General features: G+C 42.3%; 1 protein-coding gene across 2 annotated transcripts in view; it reads right to left on the bottom strand.

Annotated features, from left to right (window-relative positions):
* The window catches only part of SLC40A1 (solute carrier family 40 member 1), a 99,412-nt gene extending 74,270 nt beyond the window's left edge, over positions 1-25,142 (bottom strand). Inside the window, exons 1-2 of one of the 2 annotated variants that reach the window (XM_089692702.1) lie at positions 24,827-25,142; positions 24,511-24,578 (exon numbers count right to left, since the gene is read on the bottom strand). In XM_089692702.1, the coding sequence (XP_089548828.1) occupies positions 24,511-24,578; positions 24,827-24,866 (108 nt within the window). In that variant the 5' untranslated portion in view covers positions 24,867-25,142. The remainder of the gene's footprint in view (positions 1-24,510; positions 24,579-24,826) is intronic. The other variant, XM_089692701.1, reaches the window with a different exon arrangement.
* Between the last annotated feature and the right edge of the window lie 1,273 nt (positions 25,143-26,415).

Raw genomic sequence — 26,415 nt, 5'->3', positions numbered from 1 at the left:
TTACCAAGTAACTACTAACCTGTTTGTTTAACTTCTACTGTTGAAAAGATACTTGAGAGTTTAATAAAATACCACATAGTAGAGTTTTTGCTAAATATTTTAAACAATAGTTAGCATGGATTCATGAAAAACTGAAGTTGTCAAACGAATCTGATTTCTTTTTATGAGGATGTACGCAAAAATGTAGACAAGGGAGTGGCTGCGAATATAGTATACTTGGATTTCACAAAAGCATTTGAAACAGTTCCCTTGTGTGCAAATTAAAGTCTATAGGCATAGAAAATTCAGTTTGTAAATTAGTAGAAAACTGACAAAAAGACTATATTCTGAGTGTAGCAGTTAATGATTAAAATTCTGAATTGTCTAAGCCAAGTCTGTCTCTTCCTACAGCAGCAGAAAGCCAGCAGGAGGTGAGTGGGGGGGAAACCAACTTTCAGCTTCTGAAATTTTTACCCTCCACAGGAGCAAATTGGAGCTTGCTTTATTGGGGTTTTTTTGCCTTCCTCTGGATCAACTGTTGATATAGGATTGTGTGTATGGGATTTTCTATATCTTATTCTTGTTGAACTACATGGAGTAGTGTTTTTTTTCAACCTCACTGATTATGCAACTTCAGGAGACTTTTTAGGCATTTTTCTTTCTTTCATGGGGATGAGTGGAAGTGGGGCTTTTTTAGCCAAGCACATCCTCTTGCCTGCATGTCTCAGCAAATGGATTTCAGGAAGTAAATGCTACATGAATCATCTGCCCTTACTCAATATGGCTACAGCTAGAAATGTAGGAGGTGTTTTTCAAAGTAATTTCCCAACAAAATAAAGCATGGAGACATGGATAGATGGATGAGTTTGCCCTGAATTTTTAAAATGAATTAAATAGCATTTCAGTTTGTGGTGTTCAGATACAGTTGCACCCAAAAATCACAAATAAAAAAATCAGCACAAGGGACATAACTTACAGTCAGTAGAATGTGTCCCTTGTGTTAATTTATTTTTGTTAGCGAAAATCTTCCTGTCCTGGCCCCCACCCCCATAATCTTCCAGTGCAGTAGGGGGTTACAGGCTTTCATCAAGAGAACCCAATTATGCCCACCATTTCCACCTAGCTGTTTCATTCATGGAAGTCAAACTACAGGTTATATGAATAAAAAAAGGATCTCTGAATGGAGGGGCGGAGCTCTCAATTATCTGCCCATTCTACATTCATGGATTGTGTTCCATTCATAGAAACTGTAATACAGAGGAAGATTATTATTAACAAAAGAGGAATTGGCAAAAAGGACACATTGATAGTAGGTTATGTTCTTTCCTTGTGCTAATTTTTGTGTTTGCAAATTTGGCGGCACTTAGGCTTTAAAGCCTAAATCCACACATTTTAGTAGCTTCAGATAGAGTGGGGAAATGTTAAAGTCAAACTCCACAATGGTTACCGGGACAAACAGGGAGAGTGAACTTCCCCAGTGGGGACAGCAGATTCAAGGAAGAATACATATGACTTATGTATTTAGACCAGGGCTTAAAATTTCAAGTCTAGACCTACTAGCCAGGCAAAAACCTTACTCTCCACCAGTTGCCCCACCAAACCATGCCCAGGTCAGCCTCCAACCCAACCCCAGGCCCGTCCTCCAACCCCACCCAGCCCCCAACCATGCCCCCTTAAAGCTTATGAAATTACATTTTTATTTAGAATAAAGAGTCCAAAATATAAAAAACAGCAATTATAACATAGCTTTATTATATCAATTTAAACATAACAGCATTAGCTTAATAGAGTCTAGAGGGCAAGTGGTTAACATAAAACAATGTAAACATAAAAAAAAAAATAAGTGTCCCCATCAGAGTCCTCCTTTGCATCAGGTGTCCCCATCAGAGTCCTCCTTTGCATCAGGTGTCCCCATCAGAGTCCCCCTTTATATAAGATGTTCCCATCAGAGTCCCCCTTTACATCAGGTGTCCCCATCAGAGTCCCCCTTTGCATCAGGTGTCCCTATCAGAGTCCCCCTTTACATCAGGTGTCCCCCTTTACATCAGGTGTCCCCATCAGAGTCCCCCTTTACATCAGGTGTCCCTATCAGAGTCCCCCTTTACATCAGGTGTCCCCATCAGAGTCCCCCTTTATATAAGGTGTTTCCATCAGAGTCCCCCTTTACATCAGGTGTCCCCATAAGTGTAACGTCACCCTTCCCCCTTGTACTCACAGATCTTCTCGTGAATGCAGCTTCTCCTTCTTTCCCTTCTTCGGTCATGTGATAAGTCACATGACAAGGGGAGAGAGGAAGGACACTCTGCCTTCCCTCCTTAGTGCCAGCTGTCTATTGCCCCTTGCAGGCAGAAGGGAGAAGAAAGCCTAGTCCTACCTCCAGCAAGTGTCAACAGCTGCTTCCTGTGACAGGAGTGAAACTGCAATCACTCCAGTCACTAAGGAGAGGCAGCCGCAGTGCCCCCCCCCCCCCTCAACACAGTGCTCGGGGCAGGTTGGTGCTGCTGGTAGCACCCACCCCCCACCCTCTGATGCGCCGCTTGGGACACTCGCCCACATGTTATTTTCACTAGCCAAATGCGAGCAGGCGTGTGGAATTTCAAGCCCTGATTTAGACTACATTTGCTGACCCTGGAGTTTAGCTTTAACAGTGATACAGAAAATTTCAAGATTTTAATCAGGTCATATTGTAGAAGTGGTAGCAAAAGACATGAAAGCAAACTTAATACACTGGTGTATTATATTTGCTTTCATGATTTTGTTACTGCTTCTCCAAAATTACCTGATTAGAATCTTGAGAATGGATTTGGTGAGTGCTGGGTCTCTCTACAAAGCAGGAAAAACCTGACAGATGCCCTAACCCCTATAAAATTTGTGGCTTAGAATAGCTTTAAAGTGTGTTTAGGATCCTTTCACACTGCAATGAGGGAAATGTACATGAGTAAACATATTGTCTTGCACTTTAACATGCACTTTGCTCCTCAGTGGGTGAAGTCCTGCATTACCTTTATTATCTGCATGGAATCCAGCTTTAAAGTGGTTGTAAAGGCGCAAGGTTTTTTACCTTCATGCATTCTATGCATGAAGGTAAAAAAAAAACTTCTGTGCGCAGCAGCCTTCCTAGCCCCCCTCCCAATACTCACCTAAGAATCCTCTTGATCCAGCCATGTGCACTAGAGTCTTGGCGACTCCCTCTTCTCATTGGCTGAGACAGAAGCGGGAGCCATTGGCTTCCACTGCTGTCAATCACAGCCAGTGAGCCAATGAGAGGAGAGGGGGCAGGGCCGAGTCATGGCTCCATGTGTGAATGGACAAATGGAGCAGAGGGTGCCCCCATAGCAATCTGCTTGTTGTGGGGGCACCCGACAAGAGGGAGGGGCCAGGAGAGCCTGCGGGGGAACCGAGAAGAGGAGGATCCCGGCTGCTCTGTCCAAAACCGCAGCACCCAGCAGGTAAGTATAGACGTTTGTTAATTTTTCTTTAAAATAAAAAAAACAAGCCTTTAGAATCACTTTACAGTCTTATCAGTCTTATATTGGAGCAGCTGTGTTTCATGTTCCTTAATTTACAGGTACAGTTCACCTTTACCAAAAACTGCCAATGCTGGTAAGGGGTGAGTGCCTGTAGATAAAAATAAACTGTGAAACTGCAGCTTTCATCAAAGTTAAACAATGCCCTTGCTATAGGAGTAGGTAATTTACGTATCTCCACAAGCCTGCCTAAAAAACTCCCAGAGATGGCATCATCCTACCTTGCCTTGTTGCTAGGATGTTGCTAGTAAATGGTTGTACACCAGGACCATTGTTTGAACACTTTTAACATGTTTTTGCCACTAAAACCTTTTCATCTGAAAACTAGTTTCATGGTCTTTCTGTTGAAAACATAACATTTAAAATGACCCTAAAAAAAAAATAAAGTGCCAACTCAGTCCTACTCACAACACCATTATGTACCATTTACAAGCAAGGCAATGACTAATATGTTTTTGTGTCAGTGAAATGTTTTGACCACACTTAAGTTAACCAGACTTAATAACTTTGTTATTTTGCAGAGTTTGAACAAATATTTATTACAGATTCAGAATATGTTAGGCAGAAAATATACTCACTGGATCATCATTACAAGTATTGTTAGAGTTACATAGTTAAATCAGTATTTCTAAGATCTCAGTTGTACATAAACATCTATATCAGTTGTGTCCAACTTAAAAGGGTCCAGGGCCACATTTGCATCAAGATGAGTGAAGGACCCCATTTCAGCCAAGCATTTTTTATACAACTTTCACTTCAAGAATAACAGCCGATGGCTGTTAAATATGATAACGGCAGAAAAAGACAAGAAGTTTACAGGAGGACCCCCTTCCAGGAAGCTCTATTGTCAAGGCCTTCTGCTTACTACTTCTATATTCTCCTCTCACACCCACCTGTATGGAAGCAATGTGCTGCTACAGACACAGCAACAATAATAAACCCCTGCTACTTTGTGTCAGTGGCAGCAGAAGTAACCCTGAGTACTGGGGTCAGTGACAGCAACAATATCCTCCCTTTCATTGGTGTCAATGGCAGCAATAATAACCCAAAGCATTGGTGTCAGTGGCAGCAATAATATCCCTCAGTACTGGGATCAGTGTCAGCAATAATAATCCCCAGCATGGATGTCAATTTCAGCAATGATAACCCTCCGCACTTCATTAGTGTTAGTGATAGTGGCAGCAATAAAGAAAACTTCCCTTTCATTGACGTTGGGGGCAGCAATATTAACCCTCAGCATTGGTGTCAGTGACAGCAATAATAACGGTACAGCACTGGTGTGAGTGGCATCAATAAGGACTGCCTGCATTTATCTGACATCAATGAGCGTGCCAGCAAAAATAACTTATAGCATTGGTGTCAGTGGCTTCAATAATGGACCGCAGCATTGGTTCAGTGGAAGCAAATGACTCCCGACCGCCACCAATATTAAACAGCCCTTTCCCCCTCCTCCCTGGTGTCTGTGAGATTACCACCAGTAATAAACCCTTTTCATTGGTGTCAGTAGCAGCAATAATAAACTCCCCTTAATTGGTGTCAGTGGTGGCAATAATGAACGCCAATTTTATTAGTGTCGCAGGCAGCAATACAATCCACCTCAGTACAGGAGGCATGTGGGTCACAACTAACATTCCTGTATGGAAGCGATATGCTGCCACAGACATGACAGCACTAGGGCTTCTGGGAAGTGGCTTTCAGCTTAGAGCAGATACAGCAAAGATAACCCACTTCATTGGTGTCAGCAATATTAATCTCTCCCCGTCATTGGTGTCATTTTCAGCAATATTAACCCCTCCAGTCATTGATGTCAGTCTCAGCAAAATTTTCAAAGAACTGGAAAAATTAGATACTTCTGCACTTGGGGAGTAGGCCCAAAAGAGATTAGTGGGCTGCAGTCAGATCTTGGCCTTCATGGAATGCTCTCGCCTTGCTGCCCTCACAAGACAATTGTGTGGTCATGCAACACTGTACCCATATGAATTTTTTAGCATTTTTTTGAGACAGATAAAGCTTTATTTTGCTGGTATTTATTCACCACTTAGATTTTTTATTTTTTTTGCTATGTAAATTAAAAAGTCCAAAAATTTTGAAAAAAGTGTTTTTCTTATAAAATTTTGCAAATAAATAGTATTTCATCATAAATTTTGGCCAAAATTTATTCCGTTATATTTTTAGTAAAAAAAAAAAAAAATAACCCAAATTATTTTATAACCAAAAATTATATTTTTTTTTTACTTTTTTTATATTATTTTTTTTTTACATAATGTCACCCTAGCAGTATAGTGTCACCATGGTGACACTGTACTACTTGTGGGGGGTGATGAAAATTTTTTTTTTTTCTACACTGATTGCTTTTACATGCATAAAGGATACAAAAGCAATCATTTCTCATTCTCTCTAGCTGCATTCTTGCAGCCATTGAGAACTACTGAGTGAGCTGTGATTGATCACAGCTTGTCACAGGGTACAAGGCTGTTGTGAATAGCCTTGTACCATGTGACCTCTATGATCATTCACAGATCTCACACGTAGTAAGCAATGATGTCACAAGTGACATCTTGCTTACTACTCTGCATGTGATCACTGATTGGCCAATCACTGATCACATGATCGGGACCTCGTACAGAGGTCCCATCCAACGATTGGTGTTCCACTGTGTCCTAAGGACACAGCGGGCACCAGTTCGCGGTGCTGCGTGCTCCCAGGAAGCGCGCACAAGCAGGGTGTGGGGAGGCCATTTATAAACAGCCACCCGACCCTGCACTGCCATGTCTGGCCGTTTATATACAAACGGCCGCACGGGAGGTGGTTAAAATAGCTTTAATAAAAAAAGGCAAGTATTATACTCCCAAAATGAATAAAGGTATATGTTCATCTCATGAAAACAGCAAAAACAGTCAGCAAACATCAAGATATGACAGAACGACAGAACTTCAACACCTGATGCGTTTCGAGGACTTATCCTCTTTCTCAGAGCCTACAAGACTGAGCTGCTCCTAGACTGATATATGGTGTGTGAGGTCAAACCCACCACCTACTGGACTGATTGGTGGGTTTGACCTCTTGACCACAGTCTTGTGGGCTCTAAGGAAGAGGATGATCCTCGAAATGCATCAGCCTGTTGAAGTTCTATCATTCTGTCACATCCTGATGTTTGCAGACTGTTTGTGCTGTTTTCACAAAATTAATATGTACCTTTAATCAGTGGTGTCCCGAGGCAGGTGCGGGGGGTGCGTGCTGCACTGGGTGACACCTACCGCACAGGGTGACACCGAAACAGCTCCACAAAAAGGTAAGTTGTAAAGCAAGCCGAACGATCCCCGCAGGATGGATCCGATCCATCCTGCGGGGATCGTCGGCTTTCTTTACAACTTACCTTTTTGTGGAGCGGGTCCGGTGTCACCCCGTATAGGTTGAATGCCGACGATCCCCGCAGGATGGTTCAGGGTGACACAAGACCCGCTCCACGAAAGGGTAAGTTGTAAAGATAGCCGACGATCCCCACAGGATGGATCGGATCTGCGGATTGGGGAGCATAATGTTTCGGAGACCGATCCATTATGCTCAATCCGCAGATCCGATCCATTCTGTGGGGATCGTCGGAGGGGGTGTCACCAAGTGTTACCGCATCGGGTGACACCAACCCTAGGGATGCCCCTGCCTTTAATCATCTTGACAGCAAAAGTATCCCTGTTCCTCATTGGTGAAAAATGTTCTTGTGCTAATTCAAAGCTCAAACACAGTAAGTTCAGTGGAGTTTATTCCAAGATACAGAATTCTATGAAAGTACAGAAGGTATTTAATTCACATACAGCAGATGCACTAAAATCACAAGTTACAGACAATCTCTTTTCTTTCTTTGGGTCCAGTGATAACATGAAGTACATGAAGATGTACGCACGTTCAGCTTATCCCAAATGTATATATGTCTCATATGGCTCTCATATAAAAAATACAGATTGGTCAATAACTGTTTATGGTAGTTTTATCGCACAGCAAACATGGCCTAGTGTAAATCCATCATTTTATGAGTGTTCACAAAAATATAATCATGTGTAATTTTCAAAACGACTTTCAAAGATCCGGTTGTTTGCAGAAATCTCATGTAAAGGTATTTACTTTTCCTATGTGAAATAGTCAATAACATGACTGTTGTCTTAGAGTAGGGCAAACCACAATACTTTATTGTAATGGGTTGCCTGAAAAGCCACCCTGACCTCTACCCCGTGAAATAAGAAGGTTACAAGTGGTTTAACACATCTTTCTTTACGTGAGAAACGTTTATTACAGACACTTATGTCTTACTATCTCTCTGCCTGTTTCTTCATTTTTGCAAGGCAAACACAAATGCTTTGCTATCAGCAATTGCAGCCTTCTCGTCTGATGACAAATGGCTGGAGGTCAAACTGAGCACAAATATTGAAAAAAAAAAAAATAGATTAGCACTTTCTCAGCCTCAACATTCAGGTGGCCACACAAGTCCAGTCTTGTTCCTGGTTCAATGGCCCACTGCAACAATCAGGCAACTATTGGGTGGTTTAGGGCTATCCTAAGGAGCACCAACATCACAAGCTCTCTATACTGGTTATATTCTAGCTGTTGAAATGTCTTTGTAATTGAGAAGATACCCTTCTCCTCCTTCTCACTGAAAAGGTGGAAGGAACTGACCGGGTATGTGCCAGTTATCTAAATCAACCATGCTCAAGACACATAAAAGTGGGTACCTGTGTGTTTAAATACTACTGTTGTAAGTACTGTTGTTCAAAGTGCGCCTGTGGCCACACTATGGACCTGAAACTATTTAAATATTCTTACAGTGGTTCGAAAGTTACATTCTTTTTTACCTTATTGCATTCCCTGCAGTAAGGTAAAAACTTTTTACCACTGGTTGTATTCCCCCCTTCCTCAAACACGTACCCAAGTCCTCTCTCAATTCAGTGCTGTGCCTGGTTTGCATCTCTTTTCTCCCCTCTTCCTAGTCTCACAGGAGACTCAGGCAGCATTGGTGACGTGGGAGCCACTTGCTCCTACTGTGAGGGGGGAGCCAGATTGTGTGTATGGATACATGCAGCCCAGCTCAGGAGCGCACCTGCATGTGTACCACCATTGCACACAGCTTGCTATGGGGACACACGCAGGAGTGGAGAGAGCCAGCAGGCGACTCCAGAAAAAGAGGTAAGGGTCTGCTTTGTGCAAAACCACTGCATTCTCAAATATCCTCAAAGATCACAGCAAAGATTCTGAAGTCACAGCCCATGCACACTATTTTGCTGCACTAGTATTTCCACACTATGCTGCACAGCATGTGTTGAATTAAAGTGATATTAACCTCCCTAGCGGTCTTATTATGTCAATATTTCTGTGCTCAAAGCAGTACATTTTTTTTGCATGGAAATATGTATTTTTTTATTGTAGGCGTGTAATTTTTGGGAATAACTCACTGAAATCTGTCCAAACTAGAGTCTAGTAAAAAAGAGTATGATAAAATTTGAAACACGAAATCATAAATTATACTATAATAAATAATCATAAAAAATAATATAATAATAATACATTTAATTCAATACGATAATCAAACCAAAAACACTGAAATTTGAAATAGAGCGCCAAGTTCGCACATCACTGAGCTTAGTCGCAAAATCGTTTTCAGTGTCTGATGACGATATTCCCCACAAATCGTTATCACTCAATTCTGCAAGTGGTTCTGATTTACTATCGCTGTTCTCTAGCTGATCTAAATTTGCTTTTGACCTAAAGGGATGCTTTTTGGACGCCATGGACGTTTCTCAGTTTCAAGGCAGAAAGAACAGTAAAAATGCAGGCAGGGCACAGGACAAAACACTGGGGACAAAATGTATGTGAAATGGTTTGATACAGTAATGTTATACTATGTTATACTATGTGATTTTAGTGTATTTAGTGAATGTCACTTTTTAACATTTTTAAATTTCCCACCGGTTACGTCCCCGTACGTCCCGATGCTCGCAGGGATCGGAACCCGGAAGACAGATGCCGGAGGAGATGGCAGGGACGCTGCAAGGGGGACATTGCAGGATCGAAGGACAAAGTAAGTGCAAGAGGGATCCCAGAGCAACGCGGCAGGGTAATCCCGAGTGTAGCTCGGGGTTACCGCTTTTGGTACTGAAAGTTAACCCCGAGCTACACTCAGGAATACCGCCAGGGAGGTTAAAGGCTTATTTTTGTTTAAATAACAAACATGTCGTACTTGCCTACTCTGGGCAGTGATCTTGCACAGAGCAGCCCAATCTCCCTCTTCTCGGGTTCCCCACCAGCGCTCCTGGCCTCTCTCACCTACTGCATGCCCCCATAGCAAGCAGCTTCCTATGGGGCCACCCAAGCAGACGTTCTCTGCACACACAGAGTGTGGATTGGCCCCGCCCCCTGCTATCTCCTCATTGGCTCACTGGCTGTGATTGACAGGAGGCAATGGCTCCTGCTGCTGTCTCAGCCAATGAGGAGGCAGAGACCCCAGAGAGTCTCTGCTCTCGTGCACATTGCTGGATTGAGAGGGAGCTCAGGTAAGTATTGGGGGGGGGGGGCTGCTGCACACAGAAGATGTTTTACCTTCATGCATAGAATGCATGAAGGTAAAAACCTTCAGCCTTCACAGCCACTTTAAGGCAGTTCACATTCATTTGAACAGACTGCCAAACGCACCATAAAGGTAGCATTTTGGCAGTGAACCAAAACATATGTTATTTTGTCTGCTGGCATGACAAATTGGGGTACCATTTAGAGTGAATAGCACCACATCCCACGATCACAATGGTATCATTGGCCCCTACTATTTGTATAAAATATGTAAATACTTTAGCGTTCATAATCTGGGCACATGTTCATTTTAAGTACAGGAAAATGTGACATCATCAGCCCTTGTTAAAGGCTATAGCCTGTAACGCTGATCACTGCATTCCACCTCTATTGCCTATATTCAGTTTAGTTTGAATCAGCACAAAGCAGTGTGTCACCAAACATGCATGTGTATTGAGCAATATGGCTCAATACACTTTAAGATGATACAGTTGCAAGAAAAAGTATGTGAACCCCTTGGGATTACGTGGAGTTTTGCATGAATTGGGCATAAAATGTGCTCTGAACGTCATCTAAGTCACAACAATAGAAGAACACAGTCTGCTGAACATAATACTACACAAACATTAGATGTTGCCATGGTTTAATTGCACATAACATGTAAACATTCACAGTGCAGGGAGGAAAAAGTATGTGAGGCCCTAGCTTAATGACTTCCCCAGAGCTAATTGGAGCCAGGAGTGAGCCAACCTTGACTCCAATCAGTGTGATGATATTGGATGTGTTGCTGACAGCTGTCCTGCCCTTAAAAAACACACACCTGTTTTGGGTTTACTGGTTTCAAGAAGCACTGTCTGATGTGAACCATGCCTTGCAGAAAAGAGCTCTCAGAAGACCTACGATTAAGAATTGTTGACTTGCATGAAGCTGGAAAGGGTTACAAAACTATCTCCAAAAGCCTTGATGTTCATGTGTCCACGGTAAGACAGACTGTCTACAAATGGAGAAAGTTTTGCTACTCTCCCTAGGTGTGGTCGTCCTGTAAAAATGACTGCAAGAGCATAGCGCAGAATGCTGCATGAGGTAAAGAAAAATCCCAGAGTGTCAGCTAAAGACCTACAGAAATCTCTGGCACATGCTAACATTTTTGTTGACACATCTACAATAAGGAAAACATTAAACAAGAATGGAGTACATGGGAGGACACCACGGAGGAAGCCATTGCTGTCCAAAAAGAATATTGCAGCACGTTTGAAGTTTGCAAAAGAGCACCTGGATGTTCCACAGCACTACTGGCAAAATATACTGTGGACAGATGAAACCAAGATTGAGTTGTTTGGGAAGAACACACAACACTATGTGTGGAGAAAAAAAGGCACAGCACACCAACATCAAAACCTCATCCCCACTGTAAAACATGGTGGAGGGAGCATCATGGTTTGGGGCTGCTTTGCTGCCTCAGGGCCTGGACGGATTGCTGTCATTGATGGGAAAATGAATTCCAGAGTTTATCAAGACATTTTGCAGGAAAACGTACGACCATCTGTCCGCCAACTGAAGCTCCGCAGAGGATGGGTGATGCAACAGGACAATGACCCACAGCATACAAGTAATTCAACAAAACAATGGCTGCAACAGCACAGAATACGCCTTCTGGAGTGGCCCAGTCAGAGTCCTGACCTCAACCCGATTGAAATGCTGTGGCATGACCTTAAGAGAGCGATTCACACCAGACATCCCAAGAATATTGCTACACTGAAACAGTTTTGTGAAGAGGAGTGGTCCAAAATTACTCCAGATCGTTGTGCAGGTCTGATCTGCAACTACAGGAAACGTTTGGTTGAGGTTATTGCTGCCAAAGGAGGGTCAACCAGTTATTAAGTCCAAAGGTTCACATACTTTTTCCTCCCTGCACTGTGAATGTTTACATGTTATGTGCAATTAAACCATGGCAACATCTAATGTTTGTGTAGTATTATGTTCAGCAGACTGTGTTCTTCTATTGTTGTGACTTAGATAACGTTCAGAGCACATTTTATGCCCAATTCATGCAAAACTCCACGTAATCCCAAGGGGTTCACATACTTTTTCTTGCAACTGTATGCCAAGTATTACTTGAATGAATTACATGAATGTCACAAACTCACATAAACTCTGTTACAGATGGTTTGGTTTAACACATTTTTATATTGGATTCTATTAGCTGCTTCAAAGCTTCCATCACTCTGAATAATTAGGCCAACTACCAAGGCTCAACAAGGGTTCCTCAAGAGGTTGCTAAGGATTTCTTTAGCTGTAGTTCCTATTTCATGGTGCCTCCATAGTTCTGAGACCAAAGCTACTCAGCAGAGCCAGCAACATGACAAGCGAACTTTATAGCACTCTGTGAGGGTGGCATTTTCCCCTCTGCCACTCATAAAGTAGTTTTTGTAGAGGTTCCCTGAGATCTGAACAGTATTTTAAGAGTTCCTCTGACATAAAAAGTTTGAGAAAGGCTGAATTAGGTAAATATTTTTGTACAGAAAAACTAGTAGATGCGGTCTCCATGACTGCATCCTGTTACCTTGGTCTAATTAAACATAGCAGTGCTAAATGTAAGAGATAGAGATCAGAACACTTGACTAGTTCCAGAGGACTGCAGGGAGGGAGGAGGGGGGGACAACTCAGCGGACGTGGAAGCGGGTACCTGTCAAATTCAGGTACCTGCCCCCCCCCCTCCCCAAAGGTCTGCAGTGTCTGGTCATCTCCTGTACTATGTCCGCAATCTGGTCACCTCCTGTACTATGTCTGCAGTCCCTGGTCATCTCCTGTCCTGTGTCTGTAGTCTCTGGTCATCTCCTGTCCTGTGTCTGTAGTCTCTGGTCATCTCCTGTACTATGTCCGCAATCTGGTCACCTCCTGTACTATGTCTGCAGTCTCTGGTCATCTCCTGTACTGTGTCTACAGTCTCTGGTCATCTCCTGTACTGTGTCTGCAGTCTCTGGTCATCTCCTGTACTGTGTCTGCAGTCTCTGGTCATCTCAAGTACTGTGTCTGCAGTCTCTGGTCATCTCAAGTACTGTGTCTGCAGTCTCTGGTCATCTCCTGTACTGTGTCTGCAGTCTCTGGTCATCTCCTGTACTGTGTCTGCAGTCTCTGGTCATCTCCTGTACTGTGTCTGCAGTCTCTGGTCATCTCCTGTACTGTGTCTGCAGTCTCTGGTCATCTCCTGTACTGTGTCTGCAGTCTCTGGTCATCTCCTGTACTGTGTCTGCAGTCTCTGGTCATCTCCTGTACTGTGTCTGCAGTCTCTGGTCATCTCCTGTACTGTGTCTGCAGTCTCTGGTCATCTCCTGTACTGTGTCTGCAGTCTCTGGTCATCTCCTGTACTGTGTCTGCAGTCTCTGGTCATCTCCTGTACTGTGTCTGCAGTCTCTGGTCATCTCCTGTACTGTGTCTGCAGTCTCTGGTCATCTCCTGTACGGTGTCTGTAGTCTCTGGTCATCTCCTGTACTGTGTCTGTAGTCTCTGGTCATCCCCTGTACTGTGTCCGCAATCTGGTCACCTCCTGTACTATGTCTGCAGTCTCTGGTCATCTCCTGTACTGTGTCTGTAGTCTCTGGTCATCTCCTGTACTGTGTCTGTAGTCTCTGGTCATCCCCTGTACTGTGTCCGCAATCTGGTCATCTCCTGTACTATGTCTGCAGTCTCTGGTCATCTCCTGTAGTACGTCCGCAGTCTCTGGTCATCTCCTGTACTATGTCTGCAGTCTCTGGTCATCTCCTGTACTGTGTCTGCAGTCTCTGGTCATCTCCTGTACTGTGTCTGCAGTCTCTGGTCATCTCAAGTACTGTGTCTGTAGTCTCTGGTCATCTCCTGTACTGTGTCTGCAGTCTCTGGTCATCTCCTGTATTGTGTCTGCAGTCTCTGGTCATCTCCTGTACTGTGTCTGCAGTCTCTGGTCATCTCCTGTACTGTGTCTGCAGTCTCTGGTCATCTCCTGTACTGTGTCTGTAGTCTCTGGTCATCCCCTGTACTGTGTCCGCAATCTGGTCACCTCCTGTACTATGTCTGCAGTCTCTGGTCATCTCCTGTACTGTGTCTGTAGTCTCTGGTCATCTCCTGTACTGTGTCTGCAGTCTCTGGTCATCTCCTGTACTGTGTCTGCAGTCTCTGGTCATCTCCTGTACTGTGTCTGTAGTCTCTGGTCATCTCCTGTACTGTGTCTGCAGTCTCTGGTCATCTCCTGTACTGTGTCTGCAGTCTCTGGTCATCTCCTGTACTGTGTCCGCAATCTGGTCACCTCCTGTACTATGTCTGCAGTCTCTGGTCATCTCCTGTACTGTGTCTGTAGTCTCTGGTCATCTCCTGTACTGTGTCTGCAGTCTCTGGTCATCTCCTGTACTGTGTCTGCAGTCTCTGGTCATCTCCTGTACTGTGTCTGTAGTCTCTGGTCATCTCCTGTACTGTGTCTGTGGTCTCTGGTCATCTCCTGTACTATGTCCGCAGTCTCTGGTCATCTCCTGTACTGTGTCTGCAGTCTCTGGTCATCTCCTGTACTGTGTCTGCGGTCTCTGGTCATCTCCTGTTCTGTGTCTGTGGTCTCTGGTCATCTCCTGTACTATGTCCACAGTCTCTGGTCATCTCCTGTACTATGTAACTAGTAATACTCCTCATTACCAGTGTGAACTTATCATTTAGGGGTGCACTTTTTTCTCACTAAAAAGTGCTTTGTGACAAGGAATCAACTTTAATCAGCTGGAAAGTTCACAAACTTCTAATTAAGCTTTGTTTAAAAAAAAGGCTAACTATGGACATGAGAAGAGATCGGGATATTTCTTCTGAAAAAGTTTGTCATACACATGCAAGGTTTCTGGAATTTTTAGTGATCGCCTCATCTTGGGAAAACAATGATTTTTCAGAAAAATACTAGACTACTGATTTTTTTCCCCTTAACTTGGAACTTAACTTGTTAAAACAAAATTTTTGTTTGTCCCTCCCTCTTACACAAATGCTAAAAAAAAGTATTACAATTTTTACTTTTGTGTTTGTTTCTGTGCTGCAAGGTGTGCAATGCATACTAGCACATTATGCCTTTACCTTGCAGGGTTTTTTTTTTCTTTTTTTGTTGGATGGGGTTTACTACCACTTTAAGCACATTGTGTTTGTCTATTTTTGTGACTTATATGAGGATCAGGTCATATTTTATGGCAAATTATAGCAAAAAAAACCCCAGTTAATTGCAAAGGATTCACATACTTTTTCTTGCCACTGTATATAATTACTGCACTCAGTGCATCATAATATTTTTACAATTCATAACAAGCAGTACATTTACCTTGGGTTAGACAAATTTCAAATCACAAGGTTACTGTAGTGAGTAGGAAAAGTACCCTGGCAACTGAAATGCCATGCCCTTAGACTGAAGCTGGCCATACATGGATCGAAATTCGGCCACTTCAGCAGGGACCAGCCAATTTCGATCCATGTATGGGCAGGCTGGTTGTACTAAAAGCCAATCTACCGACACTATTCCACTATAACCATGGAATAAAGGGTTTAAGAAAACTGTATATATGGCTACTATTGAGGTGAAGAAAAGTGCATATGTGGTTGCTGGGTGAGGGTGTATATGTCTGTTCAAGGTCACATAACACCTAATTTTAAGGAAAATGTCTCTAGGTTTGCTTTAATGTGTATATGTTGCATTTTGTTATCCAGTCAGGACAGTAATAAAGAATCCGTCCTTGTTGACTTGTTTATGAGGGTCATGTTTTTGAGAGTGTAACCTATATCCTCCCCTCCCTACTTGATCTGTTATGGAGCTAGATAAAGCATTTATAAAGGTTTTGGGAGAACCAATCCACACATGCTTGTTAGTGACTCAACAGTAGTGACAGACCTGAAGCTTACACATTCAAGGGGAATTACACTTGCTTAAAAAAAGAAATAAATAAAAGTCAACAGCTACAAATACTGTAGCTGCTGACTTTTAAGAAACATATACTCACTAGTCCCAGAGTCCAGCACTGTCTTCACCCTGATGCCACCATCTTGGAAGTAAGACTTCCTGCTGTATCACAGCTGGCCTCCCACTGCACATGCACAAGATCATGCTGCATTGTCAGACTGGTCCCACAGCCTACTGGGACATGTGACATCTCCTAGGGGGTTGTGGGAAGAGAGGGGAGGGGCGCGCCAAACCTTTATAATTCTCATTTAGGCGAGAAATACAGAAGTGAAAATGGGTACCCATCAGAAAAAGGTATCCACATTCAGAAAAAAAACACCAATATGTTACAGTAGGGGGATGAGAATGAGCAGAGATTTCACTTTTAAGACTTTTAAGACAAATCAGCAGCACATGATTCCATATTTCTATCCCAACAGGTTCATGAAATTTAATTTTCTTGCAATCACTTTATGTTTCTCACTGTGCAGTTTATGTGACACAATACCACTGGGTCTTGTGGAATGATAGCTCTTTGGCTTATCTCTTAGATTGTAAGCTCCAAGGAGCAGGGCCCTCCTAACCCTCTTGTATTGTGTCTGTATTGTCTCCTGTTATATTGTAAAGCGCTGAGCAAACTGTTGGCGCTATATAAATCCTGTATAATAATAATAATAATATTTATTGATTTCAACAGTACCTGCAATAAATCTATGAACAGTACAAAGAAAAAAATGGTTTGGAGAGCTAAAACTATTTGAAAGAAAAAGCAAGCATTAGAGACTTTTACAGGCACTCAAAAACTGAAGGGTAATTATCTGGATATTTTTTCTAAAGTATGCAGTTGCAGGGTGAGTGCTATTAGTGTAAGATCAAAGTGATAGTCCATGCAAAACTCAACTTTCAGCCTTAAGTTAAGCTTGAATTCTCCACTGGGTTCTTTTTTATCTGACACACTTGATATATGTCCCTACATCCAGCATAGTCAACGTTTAACCTCTGAGATACTCTTAATATAATTTTCAGGTCTCGGAACCCCTGCTAAAACCAATTCATAGGGGGGCAGTGGGAAAAAGTGTAAAATAACATTGGTATCATGGCATCATGGCATTGGCCCTAGAACTATGCAGGCACCATCAAATGGAAGGCATATTAACCACACCTCAGGGAACCCCTAATAACATCTGGAGGAACCTTATGGATTCATTGAACCCTAGTTGAGAATGGCTGTGAAAGGGTCTCACAATCATTTCTAGACAAAAGTAGGGTAGACTCCTGTTTTTTTTTTTCTTTTTGTTCAACCAGTGGGTTGAACAAATAAAACTGACAGAACCCTGCATCCACACATGTGATGTGGATGCAGGGATCTCCCCCGCCACGTTAATGTATTCTGACAGCAGGGACTCCCCCCTCAAAAACACACTGACCAGCAGTTGGCTGCATGTGCTGATTGGGTGCTGGTTTTCCAACAGGACTGTTCAACAGAAGCCCATATAATGACCACCTTCTGTTGATCAGACAGCAGAACACAGAGTGAAATTCCTGAACTAGCCGGTTTTCCATCTGAGTATACCAGCTTTAGTCCTCATGCACACTGGATGTTTTTACAGCAGTTTTTGGCTTTTGAAAATTTTTTCTACAGTCAGTAAACTCCCCAGCATGTTCTCCTATGCATCCATGCACACATAGACTGTAATCAGCGTTTTTTGGCAGGGACGTTTTTTGGCTGGAAAACAACCCAGAACTAGTGGGTTTCTAGAGGAATTTTTTAGCTGTACAAATGCTCTAACGTGGCGAAACGCAGTAAATCATGGCTATCCAGCATTCATGGACTTTTTGAAGCAAAAAAAAATAAAAATTTTTTGGTAAAAAAACGCATGCAAACGCGGAAAAGTGTGTCAAAATGCCGCTAACACCCCGGTAACATCAGGTGCAACTTAGCATGCAATTTGCATGCCATGCGACTTGTAAATCGTATGCCAAGTTGCACCCTATTGTCCGCAATTACAGAGGTCAAATCGGTGCGGTTCTGACTTGATCGGAGCAGCACCGATTTCTAAAGTAGTACATGTACTACTTTTGGTGAGATTTGCATAGACATGTGACCGGGGGGTAAACGCTAATGCAAAATCGCTAAAAAACTCACATTTTTAATGTGACTTTACACAGCTAACGTTACCAGCGTTATTAAAACACCCAGTGTGCATAAAACCTTAAAGTGATATATATATTTTTTTAAATGTATTTATAGATTTTTTTTTTTCTAAATGGTACAATCTCAAAACATGTCTACAACTTACATCTCAATTACTCTTGCATTATGATACTTACCCATTTCAACATAAAAAGAAAAAAAAAAAACATGCTGATTAACATACACTGAGTATATTACAAATACCAAAAATTGTAATTCCAACAAAACATCTACTAACAAAATGTAACCAACAGTCTTTATCCACATCCGACAGCAACCTTTAATAATTCCTATACCATATATCTTAAATAATTAAATTAATAAGCGGTTAATAAAAATATGTTTTTACTATGAGTTAAGCTTACCCAAATTATTAATAGCATCAGCTTTTATATATCATTCTGTATATTTAAATGTGATCATAAATTGTTGTATCTCCACCTGATCTAAAGTGCAGTCTATAAACTGTTTCCACCTCTTAAAGAAATTGTTAACTTGAGTCTGATTTGAAAGTTCCACAGTTAATTTTTCAATATATAGTAGTTTTTTATAGCTATTATTAATTCTGGCACCATAGGAGAGGTACTAGTTTATCCAGTGGCTGTCCAAGCTGTCAATAAACATATATGAATCCACTGCAAATTACATGTCTGCTATTTTTATAATACTTATTGCCTCAGCCTGATCATAGCTAAACAGGAACATCAAAGGGTCTTTGTGAACAGTTAAGCCTTGTACACACAATGAGAATATCAGACGAATGATCATCCATTTTTTTTTGCATGCTAGTCTCATATCGAAAATAATCCCTCCCTCCTTCCGGATGCCCCTGGAGCAAGCATTCTATGGGGGCACCCAAGCAGGCTCGCTCCCAAGCCACTGCTCTGTTCATTCATACACAGAGCCGTGCCTCAGCCCTGCCCCTTCTCTCTCCTTATTGGCTCACTGGCTGTGATTAGCAGGAACCAACGGCTTCCACTGCTGTCTCAGCCAAAGAGGAGGGAGAGTCCCTGGAGAGATGAGACTCTCGTACACGTCGCTGGATCTCGTATTAGGGGGAGTCTACTGCACAAAGAAAGTTTTTTACCTTCATGCATACAACTTTGAGCCTTTACAACCACTTTAACTCATTTAATATGGACACTGCAATAGGTGAAGGGAGACTTTCTTCTGCAGCAGGAAGAGTAAAACTCAAGAGTAAGCCCAGCCAGGAGCTCTAGAAGGGAGACTTGTGATGGAGCCCAAAAGCCTAAAAAACAGTAAGTGACTTGGTTCTTCACTCTACCTATAACTGAAATCATAAATAATATATTATTATAAAAGCAGAAAGTAGATCCTTTCTTTTGCCTTCATCATGAGCATTAGAAACAGGTAACAGCTGTAATACATGTTATATGGGCAAGTCATAGTCTTTTCTTTCAAACAATGGTGATAGATGAGTATCTAGGGGGGAGGCTGGAAACAATCCGCTCCCTCCCCAAGCACAGATAAAGGTGCATGTAACAGGACCAAGTAACCACTTTCAGTATCCTCAAACGGTACACATTTTAAAATTACAGTAAAATGGTTTACAAGGGTAATGGTACATAAGCTGCTGGAATCCTCCTGCGTGGCTTTGGCTGTGCTTCCCTTCCTAACTTAGGGCTCACTGAATCCTATACATACAGCTCTGTCCTGCTTGGATATGATCTTCTGCACCCAGCAAAATAGTTACAGGAGTACACCTTGGGAGTGCTATCTATATGCTTTAATGAGAAGAAGCACAAGCAGTATATACGCTCTCATCCTGTAATTACTAACACTATTTGCTCTACTTTTAGAGTGAGGAAACTGATTTGTATCAAGTTTAAAGCATACCCATGATCAAAATGTAAAATCCTATATTTCTAGCCTATTGTCCCACATATCACAGAGCCCACCTTCTGAAAGAAAGCTATGCTGAGGGGAGGAGTTTTAGGAGGCAGAGTCAGTACAGGAATCACAGCTTGAGGGCAGCAATGTTCCATGGGATATGTAGTCTTTACAATTGGAAAGTAAATAGCAGAGGAGAAGCATCAGACATGAAGCGAAGCATCACATGTGCGGCATGTAAATATCCCCGTCCATTGCCCATTCCAGCTCAACCATACATTTTTGCTGTTCCTAACCGCAAGTCTAAACGAAGTCTTAAAGAATCTGTGCATTCGGAAATGTGTCTTTCGGCCTGGGCAGCCTCAATAGGGGTGTGCACCTCATTCCCATGTTAAACTGATTTCTCAGCCTGATGGAATTTCTGCAGCTCACATGTTTTCAGGTAAGGAACTATGTAAGCACTAAATGTGATTAACCCCTTGGTGCCGGCGCCTCCCAGCCCTTTAAGGGTTCCAGAAGCGGGGCGGGGTTTAGGGTCATGTGACCGCCGTGACATGATCGGGAAAGATCCCGATCGAAAGAGAAGATCGGGACCTTTCCGTGAGTACCGGACATGTGTGCTGGGAGCAAACAGCACCTCTTATGATTCAATGGTTTATGGACCAAATATGTTTTTGTCTTAAGGTTTTTTGTTACTTGGTAATGGGTTTTATATAAAGCCAAAGTTTAGGTATGTCAATTTTTACATAGTTACATTGCTCCAGCTTGGACCAATGTATGTATGTGCCATACCTGTGGGATCCCCAGCTGGAAAACATGGTAGTACACACTATTACTGTTATTGCCACTGGCTTCCAGATCCCATGCCGAAAATCTGCCCTGCTTATTGTTGGACACAGGAGGTCACTGGCTCAGCAATCAGAGAACACTTTGCATTTTCTCAATGATGGCACCATCCCCACCACGTCCAATCAGAAAACACTCTGCATTCAGTATGCACATACAAAGTGTTGAATGGTGCCTGTGCCAAGAGATCCATCTCTTGTTTTCAGTACGCAGAAAGGCAGCCACTCAGCACAGGACCTGGAAGCCAGTGGCAATCACTGTAGTACAGATGCCTACTACAGTGATTTCCAGCCTCCATGGAAATCCCACAGGTATGGTGCATACATCCTTGTATTGGCCCAAGCTAGACCAATGTAAATATGCAAAAACTGCCATGCCTAAACTTCTGCTTTGAAGTGTATTTCCTTTTTTGCAGCCAAATCAATATAATACCTCCTTTATATATGTTACATGTTCCCATTCACATAACATACCTTTAAGAAATATAAAAAATTGCTTCTTACCTAAGTAAATGCTTTTTTTTTTCCCTGAAAACTTCAGGACTGAAAAAAAAAATTAAAAAATCATACTTTGCTTCCTATTCTCTGTAATGTTTATGAGGGGGCTGGGGATATTTTCCATAATCAATCCTTATTGTACTGTGCTGACAGGTCTCATTATTAGATGTAAACTAGATCTGCACATTGCCTGTCCTAACAAAGGGTTAAACATGTAGAATCTGGCCTTCTAATTTATATGATAATGAGAAGAAACTCAGTGTGTCCCTCTTGGTCAGTGGGGACAGGATCACCGTGAAATTGTTCAGAGTAGCTTGTGGCCTGCCCAGAGGTCTGTTCCAAACATCCAAAAGTTATGACTTTTTTTAATTGTTTTTAGGTATGCCATGTGAATGGGTTTTTTTTTTAATTCGACTGCAAAAGTAGAAATACACTTTAAAATCATGTGATGTACCTGGAAATCTTGTTACTCCCAACAGTTTTGTTCTTGCTCTCTATATTTCAAAAAATAAAACTTTCATAATGTTAAAAATATGTATATCAACAAAGTGTGCATGCGTGTATGTGTGCCCAGTGCCATGATTATTACAAGGTCCAGTGATGGTGTACAGCTCTCAAGCTCTCAGTAAATTATATATAGTGCAGAATGAACAAATATTTGAACAGCCAAGCTGCAAATAAGTGTCACCTTTTTTCATGGATCTGTGCACTGGGTAGACACAAACTGCTGCAGGGAAATCTCACCAATGGAGTTTTGTAGGGATATACGTAAGGATCTACCAGGTGATCAAACCCACAGGTGCCCTCCTAAATGTTTTGAGTGGAGTAAACTTTTAAGAAGAAATTAGAAAAACACATGGTGGTGGTGGGGGGTTTACCAGAATTCGAGCAGACTCTGGAACGACTCAGCATGACAACAAATTGGCTTATAGCTTCAGGTTGCTCAGTTAGGCTTTAAAAATAAAATCTAGAAGCTGACAGGTTGCCATGTCCACCTGGTGCAGATTCTGTCTGTTTCAGTCTTCCCTTTTACATATATAATATAGGACCAAATACTGAAGGGAATTTACTAAGACTGGAGCAGCAGACTGAATCTGGAGCAGCTGAACATGGCAACCAATCAGCTTGTATCTTTCATTTTCAACACTTAACCACTTGCCTACTGGGCACTTAGACCCCCTTCCTGCCCAAAACAATTTTCAGCTTTCAGCGCTGTCACACTTTGAATCACAATTGCTCAGTCATGCAACAATGTACCCATCTGAAATTTTTATCATTTTTTTCACACAAATAGAGCTTTCTCTTGGTGGTATTTACTCACTTGGTGTTTTATTTCCTTCTATTACAAAATTTTGCAAACAGGTAATTTTTCTCCTTCACTGATGTGCGTTGATGAGGCTGCACTGATAGGCAGCACTGATGGGCACCGATAGGCAGCACTGATGGGCATTGATGAGGTGGCATAGATAGGTGGCACTGATAGGCAACACTGATAGGCAGTACTGCTAGGCAGCACTGATGGGTTGCACTGCAGGGCACAGGTGGGTGGCACTGTAGGGCACAGGTGGGCAGCACTGATGGGCACAGGTGGGCAGCACTGATGGGCACTGGTCATCAGTGCCCTGAAGATCAGTGGCGATCACTTCTCTGACAATTGCCGGTTATCGGCAGTACTTTCCTCACGCTGTGACAGCGTGAGGAAAGTGCAGCCGATAACCGGCAACTGTATTTACCCGGTGATCTGCTGTGTTATTGGACACAGCTGATCACATGATAAAAGGCCACCGTGATTGGCAGTTTACCGTATCCCGTGATCAGCTGTGTCCGTAGGACACAGCAATCACAAGCGGTGCCGGGTGCATGCTACTGGGGGCGCGCAGGGGGCATGTTCTGGAATGACGTCCATGCTTGAATTCCCTGAGCTCTTGAGAGTGACCCATTATTTCACAAATATTTGGAGAAGCAGTCTGCATACCTAGGTGCTTGGTTTTATACGCCTGTGGCCATGGAGGTGATTGGAACACCTGAATCCAATGATTTGGAGGGGTGTCCCAATACTTTTGGCAATATAGTGTATAATATAGGACCAGACCTGTTCCCACTGACAAATGATTGGCAAAGAGCAGTCAGAGTAAATTATATCATCATGGGGCAGTTCTGTTTTACATTCCTTCTGCCTCTTTTTCCCACCAGCTCTAATAGGGAGATACAATTAAAGTCCACTTTTGTCTCACAAAGGGAATTCTGTAAAGGAATGTATCAAAACTGGAGCAGACACAATCTGGATCCACTTCTATATTTCATTTTCAAAGTTTTAAGAATATATGAACCCAACATTTCATATTCCTGATATGTACCTGCTGTACCATGTACTTGTATTAAAATGTATCTTCACAGTAAGATCTGTGAAAATGTGGAATAGATGCCCTCAAGAGTTGGCTCTGGCTAGCTCAGTGGATTGTTTTAAAAAAGGCCTGAATTCTTTCCTATATACACAAAATATAACTGGATACTAACATTTATAGGTCAAGTTGATCTGGGGAATATCCGATTGCCTCTTGGGGGATCAGGAAGGATTTTTTTCTCCTGCAGGAGCAAATTGGATCATGCTTTGCTGGGTTTTTTGCCTTCCTCTGGATCAACTGAGTATAGGATTATACTTTTTTTTTTTTTATGGTTGAACTGGATGGACTTTTGTCTTTTTTTCAGCCAGACTAACTATGTATCCTGTTCTCTATGTATCCTATGTTTTGCTTCCTTTGTGTGAAACCTCTGGTGTTCCTGCTAGTCCCTCTGCTTTCCTATTACAAACTGACTACACTAGCCAGGAGATAACACTGTGGTCAGCCTTTCACTGGGACATTCAGTGAGCTGCTGTTTCTTCTCCTCTAGCTCTTATGCAGCTGAGAACATAGGGTATGTAATCACTTATTTTAGAAAAAGGGAAAAAGGGAAGAGAGAAGCTGATTGGTTGCCATCTGATACTCCAGATTCTGGCTGCTCTAGTTGCCCCCTTGTGTATGCATTCCATGTAAACAAAAGAGTGACATATACGTATTTTCCTCCCTTCTCGGTGTGTGTGATAGAGAAGGCAAAAAAAGACTGTATACACATAGATCACAATGGTATGCTCACCCATGTGGACAGAGAGTGTCCCAGGTACATAAGAAACTTTGCAGATGTCAGGTAGTTGGCACAGGATCCTACAACACAAGAGGGGAAAGAACATAAGTGGAAGCAGAATGCTCATATGATCCTACACAACGATTCTATACAATGATCATATACATTATTCTATATACAATGATCCTGTATACGATGATCCCATACACATTGATCCTATCTCCAACAATTCTATATAAGACGATCCTATGTACAATGATCCTATACAATGTACAATGACATGTAAGCAGACTCCCAGATAGAGAATTACAGTACCCTGGACACTTACCGCAGCATCCTGAGCGCTTCTGCTCCACTGATGAAGACATGATGATGACTGTATAATATCCGATCCGATTGTTCTCTTCTCTATGTGTCAATAGCCAAGAAATCAGGACAGGGAACGAACGGAATCTCTCTGTATTTTCTTTCCAAACTTAGCTATCACTGTAGCTGAAGTTGGAAAGTGGAAGCCTTATAGAAGTCCTGTATAAAGGGGATCGGGACAGTGTTAGTATCCCCTGTCCCCCCTTCCTCCTGTCACCTCTCACACCTCGATCCTTGCTCTTCTGTTTACAGCTCTCCCAGCTCTCCTTTATAGGATGTCTCCCGGCTCCTCCAACAGGCTGCTTGCACACGGCAACGGCACGGGCCAATCACAGAGTGGAGATCTGCATAGTTCCCGCCCCCTAGAGCCAGCCCTGCATTGCAGACCGCAAGTGCTGTTGGCGATACCAGGAGGAGTCACGTGACCGGCGCTATATGCTGTGCACTTGGGGTGGGTTGTAGAATGAGGTGATAAGTCAGTGGGCATGTCACCGACACCGTCAGACGCTTGTTATATTCTTGGCACCTGAGGGGACTGCCCAGCAGAAGAACGTTCACTAATTCATCTCTGGCAGGTTCAAGTTCAGTGGTGCAGTGGGCATAGGTTTTGGAAAGGAAAAACATAAAACAGCACAAAAACACAAAATCTTCACCATAGATAAATCAACATCAATAATGTAAGTGTCCACAAAGTAATTGTGTCATAAATAAATATAAATGAATATGAATGAAAAGTCCTTCCCAAAAGTGTATAGTAAACACAACACACAATTCTCCCAAAGAAAGAGTGCTTCCACCATCCACCAGTGACAAATCAACATCAACCGCACTCTTCAGATGTTGGTGAGTATTGCGCCTTTTAGGATTTTAGGGATCCTATGCCCCCTCTAAATTCACCAGATCTCTTTATCCACCTTGACTGATATGTTGCTCTCCTTCAACTCATTCCTTCAGGAGCTCCCCAACAGTGCAAGAGAAAGAGATACCATAGCGTAATACTGCCAGTAACACTCAACATAAAAGTAATAATACCAGGCCACTCACATGTTCAAGGAAAGTTAAAAGCATTTGTTTAACCACTTGCCCTCCTGAGGGTTTACCCCCCTTCCTGACCAGGCCTCTTTTTGCTACTCGGCGCTGCACTAATTCAACTGATAATTGCGCGGTCATGCAATGCTGTACCCAAACTAAATTTACGTCCTTTTTTTCACACAAATAGAGCTTTCTTTTGGTGGTATTTGATCACCTGTGTGCTTTTTATTTTTCACGCTATAAACAAAAAAAATCCAAAGATTTTGAAGAAAAACAATATTTTTTACTTTCAGCTATAAAAAAATTTATAGTAAACTCAAAGTTGGTTATAAATTTAGGCCAAAATGTATTCTGCTACATGTTTTTGCTTTGTGTGAAAGTTATAGCGTCTACAAACTATGGTATACTGCAATTTATGCCATTTTTTTGCCATACAGCGCTCTGCTAGTTTAACGGACAATTGTGCGGTCATGCAATACGGTACATAAATTAAATTTATGTCCTTTTTTTCCACATAAA

Source organism: Staurois parvus, unplaced genomic scaffold, assembly GCF_062004578.1.
Source record: "Staurois parvus isolate SC_StPar_1 unplaced genomic scaffold, SC_StPar_1.0 ptg000601l, whole genome shotgun sequence".
Taxonomy (NCBI): domain Eukaryota; kingdom Metazoa; phylum Chordata; class Amphibia; order Anura; family Ranidae; genus Staurois; species Staurois parvus.
The sequence above is the reverse complement of the archived record's forward strand: the minus strand, read 5'-3'. Positions and strand labels throughout refer to the sequence as shown.